This window comes from Chrysemys picta, chromosome 19, assembly GCF_011386835.1.
Source record: "Chrysemys picta bellii isolate R12L10 chromosome 19, ASM1138683v2, whole genome shotgun sequence".
NCBI classification, from domain to species: Eukaryota; Metazoa; Chordata; order Testudines; family Emydidae; genus Chrysemys; species Chrysemys picta.
The window spans coordinates 20456557-20468803 of NC_088809.1; the positions used below are offsets into that span (position 1 = coordinate 20456557).

The 12247-nt window shown below is 44.1% G+C and overlaps 1 protein-coding gene across 5 annotated transcripts in view; it reads left to right on the forward strand.

Moving 5' to 3' along the window:
- RFFL (ring finger and FYVE like domain containing E3 ubiquitin protein ligase) overlaps positions 1 to 9842 on the forward strand; it is a 40988-nt gene extending 31146 nt beyond the window's left edge. For 4 of the 5 annotated variants that reach the window (XM_065573002.1, XM_005309834.5, XM_065573004.1 and 1 more), the window contains 5 exons: positions 1097 to 1501; positions 3819 to 3902; positions 4334 to 4541; positions 6158 to 6181; positions 6534 to 9842. In XM_065573002.1, coding sequence (XP_065429074.1) covers positions 1097 to 1501; positions 3819 to 3902; positions 4334 to 4541; positions 6158 to 6181; positions 6534 to 6724 — 912 coding nt within the window. In that variant the 3' untranslated portion in view covers positions 6725 to 9842. The remainder of the gene's footprint in view (positions 1 to 1096; positions 1502 to 3818; positions 3903 to 4333; positions 4542 to 6157; positions 6182 to 6533) is intronic. The other variant, XM_065573005.1, reaches the window with a different exon arrangement.
- The last annotated feature ends 2405 nt before the right edge of the window (positions 9843 to 12247 follow it).

The window sequence follows — 12247 nt, forward strand, 5'->3', positions numbered from 1 at the left end:
CTTTGGAAGGTCTGTTACCTTATAGAATAGATAGATCTGTTGCATCCCATCTGTGATTTAGCAGGGCAGATATAAACCACTGAAAACTGTTGCAGTGTTGGTGGGATTCATTATTGTTTAAAAACATTTTTGTGATTTGTGTAACAGTTCATCTAATGTCTTTTATAAGACCAGTGTAGTGAATCCAGCCACATGTCAGAAATGCTTCTGTTTGTTAATTTTCTTTCAGTCAACAGCACGCATTGTGTGCTTGACATACCTTTCATAAATAAGGTTTGATTTATCTAGAACAGGGGTTTTCAAATTTTTTTTCTGGTGACCCAGTTGAAGAAAACTGATGCCAACGGAGCTGGGGATGAAGGGTTTGGAGTGTGGGAGGGGTTCTGGGCTGGGGCAGGGGTGCAGAAGGGGGTCTGGGCTGGGGATGAGGGGTTTGGGGTGCAGGAGGGGGCTCTAGGTTTGGGGAGGCTCAGGGCTGGGGCAGGGGATTGGGATGCGGGCTTACCTCGGGCGGCTCCCAGTCAGCGGTGCAGTGGGGGTGCTAAGGCAGGCTTCCTGCCTGTCCTGCCACCACGGTCCATGCTGCGCCCATGCTGCAGAAGCGGCCTGCAGCAGATCCGGCTCCTAGGCAGAGGCACGCAAGCGGCTCCGTGCAGCTGTTGCCTGCAGGCACTGCCCCCCCAGCTCCCATTGGCCGGTTCCTGGCCAATGGGAGTGTGGAGCTGGTGCTCGGGGCGGGGGCAGCGCACGGAGCCCCAGGGCCCCACCACCTAGGAGCCAGACCTGCTGCTGGCTGCTTCCGGGGCATAAGGCACTGTCGGAACAGGTAGGGACTAGCCCGCCTTAGCTGGGCAGCTCCGCCGCCGAGACTTTTAACGGGGTGCTGACCAGAGCCGCCGGGACCTAGTGCCGTACATCCCGCAACCCAGTATGGGATCACGACCCGCAATTTGAAAACCACTGATCTAGGCCATGGGCTTCAATTTATATTATCTCCAGCTTGCATGTTGTGTTAACCCCAAAACCGTTCTTCTATAATCACTCTAAACCTTTGTGGCTTGGTGTCTTTTTTTCTCTCCCTCTTCTGTTTGAGCAGCACATCTGCTTTGACTGTAAAAAGAATTTTTGCACTTCCTGTTCAAGCCAGCCTGAAAGCAGTCCCCTTCTCTGCCATCTCTGTCAGCGGTTCCAAGCCACAGCCTTTCAGCGGGAGGAGTTGATAAAGATGAAAGTGAAGGATCTACGAGACTATCTGGCACTACACGAGGTTTCCACAGAGTTGTGCCGTGAAAAGGAAGACCTGGTGTTTCTGATTCTTGGGCAGCAACCTGTAATCACCCAGGAGGATAGAATACGAATCCCGCCATTAAACCCTGGCACATCTGGACAGCAAAGCTTTGTTATTCTGCCACAGACCAGCACAGCATCTTCTACCTCACATGATGCCTCTCCAATGTCTGCAGACTCCATCTTGAGTCCAATAACTCAGGAACATCAACAGGTATACCAGTGTCCAGTTAGAAGCACCTTTCGTGTACTTATTCCCTCTCATTGTCAGATTAATTATTGAGATGCTCCTTGTTTTTTTTTCCCCCATCAAAATTCAGCACATATCTTCCTTTATTAAAGATCAGTGCCATGAGCATGCAGGGCTTCTATTTACTACAAATGACAGTGCTTCAGCTGCATATTATGCACGGCTGTCCCCATGTTCATAACAAAGCTAAGTTCAGGGGGTCAAATCTGGAGGTCCTTGCTTAGGCAAACACCCACTGACTGCAGTGTTTGAGAAAGGACCTCAGACATTTTGCTGTAGAACAATTCAGAAACTAAAGGAATTCATTCCAAATTGTGGGTTGCATTGTTGCTGTTTGTCAGTTGTGGCATTTGTCCTTCCTGCATTAATGGAATTTAATATTTTTTTTTTGGACGTTCAACCTTATTTTTGGATCTGGTTTGATATATTGGATACTTCAGTCACTGTTTTAAGGCAGCCTGATCATTGCTTTGTGTTCCACCCTTACATCAGCACTGGATACCCCTGTGACTAATAAGTCATATGGCTCTTTAATATCTAAACTGATGCTAAAGCATATTTTACTTCATTTTCTAGCCAGGATGTTGATATCATACTGATAACTACAAGCAGCTGTTAAAGTGTTATACCCTCATTCTGTATTTCCTTATTTCTTGTGCCAGAAGGCATCCAGAATTTCAAAGTGATACTGGAGTTGAAACAGTGGGGGAGAAGGATGGCTGAGGGGGCTCTTGGAGTCTGATCATCTACTGATTTGGGTCTGCAGAAATGCTTTGACTGAGGCCAAAAGTTATTAGCCCTGGCCCAGAGACTGCCAGAAACTGTCCAGCTGAATTCTTTCAGAGGAAATCAGTCATCTGATTATTTATATTGCCTGGCTTTGTTGTTAGGCTTTCGACTGACTGCTGTGGAATGTTTCCTTAGGGTTTGTCTATACAAACACTAAGTTCACAGCAAGCTGGGGTGTAAATCGACCTCAAATTAGCCTGCTGCACACTAGAAGTTCCCTACTGTGCTTTAATCTACTCCTGTTTCGAAGTGTGCACTATGGAACTTTGAGTGCATGGCAGTAGGGTCCATGCAGACACTTAGTGCACTAGTGCGAGGTGGATTTACACCCCAGCTTCCTGTGAACTAAGTGTTTATTTAGACAAATTCTTACTCTGGGCCTTCCTGGTGGGCTTAATTCTCCCTGGGCCAGCTCAGAAAGTGCACCTCTTAATTTCTCATGAGATATCATGAGGCATGGTATCTTTAAAAATGCAGTTATTCTTGAGGACATCTTTCACGCGTGGAGGTAGAACATGTGTTCACCTATGAGTTCCAAGTTTTCGCCAGTAAATTTCAGCTCCTGGCTTGACTCCTGTTTTCATCCGGTCACCCTGTGGGAATTCTCAGTAATATCAGCTCTTAAAATGCTTTTCATTTTCCTAGAGTTTTACAGATATTAACTAATCACAGCTCCCCTAAGTAGTAGGGGAACATTCTCCCCATTTTTACTAAAAGGCAAACTGAGGTGGAGAGGATAAATATCATGCCCAAAGCCACAGATGGGGAATCAATATGAACTGGGATTAAAGCTCCGTTCCTTTCACCCAGTCCAATGTTCAGAACTCCTGCCCTCCCTCCACAGATGCCATTGTCCTGTCCCCATTGCAGCTTCTCAGCCCTACCTGTCCACACAGCGCTCAGCTCTAGGGAAGCCATAAACTCCAGAACAGCTTGAGGTGTGGGAGCTGGAGGAGAGAGGCAACTAATCCCTCACTTAACATCTCCAACACTATACCCCAAACCCAGCAACAACGTGCAGAGAGCACTGTGCCCTTATGGTCATTGAGTAACTGGTCTGAGCAGTCTTGAAGAGTGCCATCAAGTGGTCTGTCAATGAGCAACACAGCACAAATTCTTGACCTATTCTAGTGATTGTGCTGTCATGACATCACACATGGATGCCACCTCACAATGAAGGATTGTAGAGCAGTGTCAAGACTTCACATCATGATAATCAGGTGGCTTTGTGCAACGCCATTTTGAGTCTCTCTACCATCTGTCTCCTCCCAGTCCAGACTCATAAGCCCCGTGAGAACAACATGTGGGGGTATATTGTACATCATCAAGTATTCTAACAGGGCTCAATATATAGTAAGGTGGGACCTGAAAGGGCCAAATGTAACAACACTAAAGTTTCAAATTGAGCATGCTCTGTGCTCAAGCCCATTCATTTCCCCTCTGGATATGCAGGGAGATTCACTGCTGGTGAAAGATTTATTTCCTCTTCTAGGCAAATGGGCATGTGCCTCCAAGCCCAGACGATATGACAGAAATTGAGAATGCAGCAGAAGCACCAACAGAGGAGGAGACACAGGTTTGTGTGTGTCCCCTAAAATCGGACAATAGAAATGGGAAGGGTTCTTATAAGAATTATTTCGTCCATCACCCAGCTAGTGCAGAATTGCCCCTACCGAGGACACTGCATAGAGTAGCAGAATAACAGTTTGGAATACAGCCACCAGAAGACACTTTTGTGTACATGGAGAATGGCAGAGAACCTCGTGTCACTTTAACACAAGTGTCCTCCATAATGGAGGACATTATAATGTAACTTTATAATAGGAGGAGGTGCTTTTATCTCCCTCCTAGAAGGCCCTTGTGTTCCTCGTAACTGGAAGGATTCATATTGCAGTATGGAGGGATGAAGATCATTCACCTCTATGGATGGGTTCCTAAGAAAAGCTGCTTTGAATTCTGTCATCACATTGTGAGGTCAAATGTTCGTCTGTCTTTGTTCCATTTCAGTCTGTTGACTCGGAGGATAACCTGGTACAGGGGCGGAGGGCCTCTCTTTCTGACCTCACGAGTGTTGGAGACATTGATGCGCTCTCGGTGCGACAGCTGAAGGAAATCCTGGCTCGCAACTTTGTCAACTATAAAGGCTGCTGTGAGAAGTGGGAGCTGATGGAGAGGGTGACCCGTCTTTATAAAGAGAAAGACCTTCAGCATCTGGGTAAGGCGGAGAAACTCTATCCGTTTGCCAGGGTAACTCTTTCTCAACTCTCCGCTTTGGCATCAACGGTAGCAAGCAACAAGTCAAAGGGAGAAGGGGCTATGGTCTCCTTTCTCTTCTTCCTTCCTTCCTTCCTTCACTCTTCTCGAATGGCTCCTCCAAAAGTTTCTGCCTCTACCCTTTGCAAGTGAGAGTTGGAACAGACAGGAGGCATCAAGGACTAAATAAACAAGGCACGAGCATGTCAGAGTCAATGCGATAAACTATGGTTAGGCTTAGAGAGACAAGGTGGTGTGAGGTAACACAAATTGTCGACCTCACATGTCAAAAGATACAAAGTAAATATCCTTAAATCAAACTCTTAAGTTCTAAAGCAGCACTATCTTACTTTGCTTCGGTGTACATTTTGCTTATTGATGGAAATATTTTTTCATCAGTTTGTTTGTACCGTGAAACCCGTTTACCCATATTTACCGATAATCCAAATATGCCTGCCAAGCCGATGGTTTACCCCTGCATGTGTTTACCCACATAAGAGCTTTGTTAGTGTTGTTCAACTCAGGAAAGCGACTGCTTCGTTGTGTAGCGAGAGTGGTTGACTCTAGTGACAAAATGTGTTCTTCCTGCTTGTTAGCCCCCGCCAGAGCCAACATAGCTGTGGAAGGTTGAGCTACCACCTAATTCTTGTGCATCATCACCAGAACTGTTACGTTCCAACAAGATGCATCCATGCATACCTGTGGCCAGCAGTCTGCATGGGTTATTACTGAGGGGCAATTGGAAGATAGCTGAGTTATACAGGTGTCACAGGGCTTTGATAGCTCTGTAGATCATTTGTTCCTGGTGGTGACTTGCATTTTAACTCTCAGTAGTTAGCCTCAGTTTACAAGTAAATACATGTTTTTTCTATTTATGGAATCTGAGAGGGGAGAAACATGGAAACCCATTATGCCAATTGTTGAGAATCATTTTAAGAACAGAATTTAATTTTCAGGTTTAGAGCTGTATTTATTTTTGATCATCACTTACAGGGGAATATCAACTTAAATCAAACCTCTCTGAATTTTGCCACCTACTATCATTACAGTAAGATTATAACTAAAGGACCAGAAGACTTTTTTTCCCCCCTGCATTTTGTTTACTTTGTGCTTTAGACAAGCACTTTGCATATAGTCACTCAGTTTGCCTCCTGTGGGGGATCTTTCGTACCAGAATATAGTGAGAAAAACATTTAGAGAAATTGTGTAAAATCACAAAATTGGAGTTCAATTGATGTCTTTTTAGAAAATACAGAAAGAATTTAAGATAGTCATTTTGCTTTGTAAGGTCTTAAATTAACTGTACTTTAAGTAGACAATCTACTAGCCTACCCGTAGTCCTCCTACATACACCTCTACCTCGATATAACGCTGTCCTCGGGAGCCAAAAAATCTTACCGCGTTATAGGTGAAACCGCGTTATATTGAACTTGCTTTGATCCACCGGAGTGCGCAGCCCCCCCCCCCCCCCCCAGAGCGCTGCTTTACCACGTTATATCCAAAGTCGCGTTATATCGGGTCGCGTTATATCAAGGTAGAGGTGTGATGCAGCTTTTCTCCTCTCTTTTTATATTGCAGTTTCTGACACGGATGATCAAAATGGTAAGTAATTCGTTTGCTAAACGATCTCACCACAAAGATTCTCAGGACTAGTTGTTGTTGCTGTTGTGCACTCAGATAGGGGAGAGTTTGTTCTAGGCACAAACTTTCAGCTCCTCCTTCCCAGATGATCAGGTAAATAGTCCCACATTGGTATCAACGCAGGAGCAGGACTGTTTACAAGTCTCCAGTTGTGAAAAGATGGAGCTTCTCAACTTTAGTCTCACATAATTCTATATAATTTGACACTGAAGCCACTATTAATATATATGTATTGGATAACACCGAACATCCTGCCCTAACGCCATGATGTTGTTTCCTTAAATCTAATACGTAAACCCCTTTTTGTCTTCAGTTTCCTCAGGCAGTGCTGGGCTCCCTAGCACTGAAGAGAATCTCTGCAAAATCTGCATGGACTCACCAATCGACTGTGTCCTGTTAGAATGTGGCCACATGGTCACCTGCACCAAGTGTGGAAAGCGTATGAGTGAGTGTCCCATATGCAGGCAGTATGTGATCAGAGCTGTCCATGTATTTAAGTCCTGAGTGAGCAGGAGGAAGACCAGTGTTGCCTTAAAGCCTCATTTGCTGTTAGAGATGGTCAGAATCTCTACAGGTAGGTCAGAGACTGGCACGTAGGACCTCACAAGAAACCCGAAGTTCATAGGCGAGATGAGGAAAGGAGAAAGCTTGGGGAATTGTTCTGATTGGAGCTATTGATGGCTGTGCCCTTCACACCACAGTGCTTTACCCTGCAGTGCCTAGACTCCGGGAGCCCGCTGTCACCAGCAGACACAGAAATAATTAACAGCTTGCATTCTGGGCTAGCTTGATCAACTGCTGATGGGGGGCAAATCATCACTCGGCTTTCCAAAACTAACACCAGATTCTGAGGCGTATTTCCTCCACAATAATAAATAAGGTGGACTGCGGTTTTGGCACGACCTTTTCTTTTGTTTTGCTGCTACTGAATTCTCCCCTTCTGGTTCCCTCTTTAATTTGCTCTGTTCCAGGCCACACCTCCACTGATGCTTTTATTTTCAGGGAACAAAATCTTATTGGGCTGGTTCCCTCTCCCTACGCACTTTTTTTTTTTTTTTGGAATGTGTAACTTTATTTTTATCTCTAGTTCCTTATGCTTGCAGGCCAGGCTGAACTTTTCTCCTCTCTGTTGCCTTTAGCTTTTTCATATTCAGAATTAATTTCTAAGCCTAGCCCTGTAAGGTCATGGTGAAACATTCACTATTGCTACACATTAATATGAAAAGGAAGCAGGACTTCATACTGTTAAAGATACATTCTTTCCCTTTGAAAGATAAGAGGCAGTGAAGTGGCTTAGGACATAGAGCCTCCGCTTGACGCTTACCCAGCATAGGCAGTGTTTATCTCCCTCCCTCCTACAATTTGCCGTTCCTTGGGTTATTCTTTGTTATAACATCACAGGATGGTGTGTCGCCTGCCGGGTACGCAAGCAATCCCTGTAGAACTGAACTGGCTGTAGAGTCAACCTCCTCCGGTGACTAACACGTTGGGACCCTGAGGCACTAGTCCCTTACAATGCATTGCTTTGCTTGAACGCTAGTGGGAAAAACACTATGGCCGTAGTAGTGTGATTTTTGGTCTAGCGCTGCCTACGCTCCTAAAAAGGAGTGGTGAGACATTTCAATTGTGAAGCCCTGAGTGGTGTATTCTTATGACCTCCTAAGGCCTAGAGATGAAGCTGTCAAAAAGAGAGCGAGACTGAAGTTTGGAGGAAAGTGTAGGATGACTTTTTCCACTGTGAATCTCTACAGCTGGGTGGTGTATTTTCAGTCTCATTTCTTGCTGTCTGCTGATTTGTCTTATGATTTGAGGAAGATTGTGATGATCAGTCCCCAGCCTTCCTTTTTCCGCCAGTTTACCAATTCACCGTTCCACAGTCCTGCTGTGTTGCCAAATATGCAAAGATTGTTTGCTGAAGAGCACAAGATAACTTCTCCATTTTCCTTTTATGGGGATGAGGCTATAGATTCACCCTTACAAAGAATTCTACAAGGTAGACAGGGGCCATCAATCACAAGCCGTTCATGACATCTGTGGTTTAGAAAGTCTCAGTGGAGCTACTGCATTGTTTTTTCCCTCTATGGAGTGTTAAAAAAAGTGATCTGACAAGGTATCCTGGAAAGACTCCATTCTGAACTGCCAGAAAAAGAATCAATTTCAAAATCATCCTATTATGCCTTAACTAAGACTTTTTTCAGCTAAATTATGGTTACACTCGTGTCTTATCTTATCCCAAAAGGCTACTGGAGCCATTTAAGGCTTAACATTTGCTTCAGATTGTTTTTCACAGATAGCTGTGGGCCTTACCTGAGTTCTTCTTTCATTATTATAGGAGGTGCCTGGGTATTCAGAGTGAGTGAGTGTGTGTGCATACATGGTATGGTATTGGGCCAGGCGGAGTAGCTCTAGGCAACAATTTCTATTTGTCTGCTCTAATACGAGTGGACATTCCTAAGCTCTGCCGCACTAGAGATGTATGTAAAGAAGCAGCCTCTATTGCTGTATCTATCACACTTGTGGGAACAGCTGGTAATCTAAAGTAACTGCAAATGTATAATCTTTGCAACTATTTAACAGTGCTGTATGACAGTAGTAATGCCTCTGCTGCAAGAAATGCATGGGGCGGGTGAGAGGACCTTTCCTTTGGAAGAGAGTAAACCATTCCTAGGAGCTGATAAAGTATCATTCACGTATAGATATTTAAAGGAAGCTTTACCTCTGCATGGTGGTCTGCAGCACCTGGACAGTAGAGAGGGCCTTTTAGTGGGGGTGATTCCTGTACAGGAAGGACAGGAGCCTGGCCTTGCCCCTTCTTTCTGTGTTTCTCTTCATTTCATATTGAGAGCGGCTACTTCTGGCCATTCTGACATGTTTTATAATCTCTGGCTCAAGGCCTCGCATAGACCCTCTTAAACAGAGGGGTACTGACACACTCGTTGTGCCAGCAGCTAAATTGTATTCAGTTAAATACTTTTCCCATGTAAGTAATTGCTATTGAGCTGTTCAGTCATGAATGGGAAGAGGTTGTTTACATCAATCTTTACCTATGGGCTAAACTTACCAACCCCAATCTAGCATATTCACTGTGAAAAATAATGCATATACAGTAATCCCTGTTCAGCAATAACTGTAGGAGAGGGGACTTAAGTGGGGGAAAATACTTCTCCTATTCAGTGAGCAAATTCAAGGTTCTTCTGCCTCTATTTGACAGCAGAAAGACCCCACTCCAGATCAGGCTCTGCAAGGATGATTTTAAGAACAAGATGTACACAGCCTCCCCCCCCCCCCCCCCTTGCAGTTTGCCTTCCTTTTCCCATTGCAAAAATTGATTTTTTGCTGTGCGGGTGACAGAATTTATTTTAAAGTGAAACTTTAAAAGAGCCCCAGGAAACTGGTTCATAAGCCAAAGGAATATACTGATCTGAACTAAAATGTATGAAAAGATCCAAGTGCTTTATGTACATTGTACACCTTTTGTTCAAATGTTTTGAAAGTTAATGTTCTACTTGAAATGGCTTCTATTAAATTCTCTAAATCCTAGTTGATAGTTAAACAACTAGTTTTGGTACAGAGTTCTGCTTTATAATTTTATAATAAAGTGAAAATTTGATTTATCCAACTAGTTCAATTTTCTGTTTCTCTCTTTTTGGGAGCAGCATAGGGAGGGGCAGAGATGTTTGATTTACTGATGCTTCTGAAGTTTAAAAGATAAGGATAAGCATGAAACAAAATACCACTATGCTGTGTAGTATAAGAACTTGAATATAATGTAAATTCATCACCAAGCGCCTGTTCCCTATACCCAACCTGAAGCTATTCCTCAAAAGTCCAAGGAAGAAAAGATAGAGAAAGCTCAACTCTGTTTCGCTATAAAGGTTAAGAATTCTACTCAGTCACCATCACCTGCCACTGAAGTCAATAGGACTTGAGGGTGATTGGCCTTTTGCCATTTTCCTATTACACATTTGATGCAGGTGTGTGTAAATATTGACAAGAGCCACCACCTCAGCTGCAAAGCAATTTATAACCACCATGCAAATTCCAACTACATCCTCAAGCGAGTAAGGAAATTCAAATAAAAACATACAGCAATAGGCCTCACCAACAAATGGCTTAAGTCATTTTGAGTGACTTACTACATGGACTCCAAGAAGCCTGTTGGACCAGGAAGAAACTGGTGTTTCCTTAGAATTCCTGAGCAAGGTTAACGTGTCTTGGCCTAAGTTTATCCAATTGCTTTATGTATCCTAGAGTTGAGTGGCACATGCTCATCACAGCTGACAATCAGATCCATTAGACCAGGGCTTCTTAAATTAGGGGTCAGGACCCCTGAGGGTCACAAGGTTATTACATGGGGGGGTCATGAGCAGTCAGGTTCCACCCCTGCACCCCACTTTGCCTCCAGCATTTATAACAGTGTTAAGTATATAAGTGTTTTTAACTGATGGGGGGGGGGGGGTTGCACTCAAAGGCTTGCTGTGTGAAAGGGGGGGCCCCAGTACAAAAGTTTGAGAACCACTACATTAGACCATCTCTAAGCTGACCTTCTGAGAGGCAGGGTGCTTAGTCCACATACAACGGAACTATACTTCAGGCAAAACTCTGAACACTGCCTCACTTGAGGTAAACAACAAATCCACGTGTGGATTAGAGTAACGTTCTAGACACCAGCAAGCCAGAGCTCTCCAGTTTATGCTAGAATGGAAAAGTCCTTAAGTTAGAGGCAATGCCTTGAAAAGCAAGTTATTACAAAATGAGCAGGGTGGGGTGAGCATCCCACCACATCTATATGCTTCCACCATTTTCTTTATAATAGGCCTAGGAAAATCTTCAGTGAAACAAATAAATAAGGCACTATAAGGAAAATTGTAAGTGGTGCCATGAATGTGAACCAGTCCAGTCCAAACCTTGGGTGCTGAATGGCCTTCCCTGGGCTAAAGACCTCATAACCCTGCTATACAAGATGGAGAAACCACATGGTGCCTTTACTGCTCTGCATTACAGGTGCTAGAGGTTGAGGGGAAAGCATAGAGGCTTCATGTTATCCAAGGTGGGGCAGGGGAGACTATGCATTGGCTACTTCACACACAATGGCACTGGGAGCATGAGCATCATGCTACCACTTTAACCTGACCCAGCAGCTACACGTTTGGCTGGTCTGAGCCAACCTTGTTGTAACACTCTAGAACTATCACAGCCGTATTGCAGCAACTTTCTAATAAAGCACTTGGACGCCAACATCCATGATTTTTTACTTTCAAAGTTATCAACCCCCCATTAAATATCCATTTATTTTTCTGCAACCCTATTTTCAAGTCTCACCCCCAGGCCATACATGAGTTGTCTATTCATAAAGTTTAGTGTCATGGAATAGTCTGCAGTATATTTAGATGGCAAAACCTGCAAATAACTCCTTGACATTTGAACAGCAGCCAAGAGATCAGATTACCTCTACCTGGCACTGATGTGATTGACTACTACCGGAATAGTCTGGTGTCCACAATTCAAGGAGGTTGAAAAACTGGAGGGGGGTTCAGAGAAGAGCCATGAGAATGGGAAAAGATTGGAAAATATTCTGGCTATTGATGGGGATCCTGGAGTCTGTGGGGCAGAACCTTCTCTTTAAGGGATGATTTGATCACAATCTCTCAGTACCTACATGAGAAACAAAAGACTTGAGATGGGGCTCTTCAATCTAGCAAACAAAAGTATAGCAAGAGTCCAGTCCCTGGAAATTGAGGTTAGACACATTCAGACTGGAACTGAGGCACAAATGTTTACAGTGAGGGTAATTAACCATTGAAACAACTTACCCAAGGCTGTGGTGGATTCTCCACTGCTGGCCCCTTTAAGACTAAATATTTTTTTCTAACACACATTAATTCAGGGAAATCCTATGCTCTGTTATATGGTCATAGTGGTCCCTTCTGGCTTTATAATCGATGAATTCCAGAAGACCATGCACAGAATTAGCTCCTCACTAACCTTTGACTCCAGCAGCCTGGTTGTGACAAAAGAATATCTTGG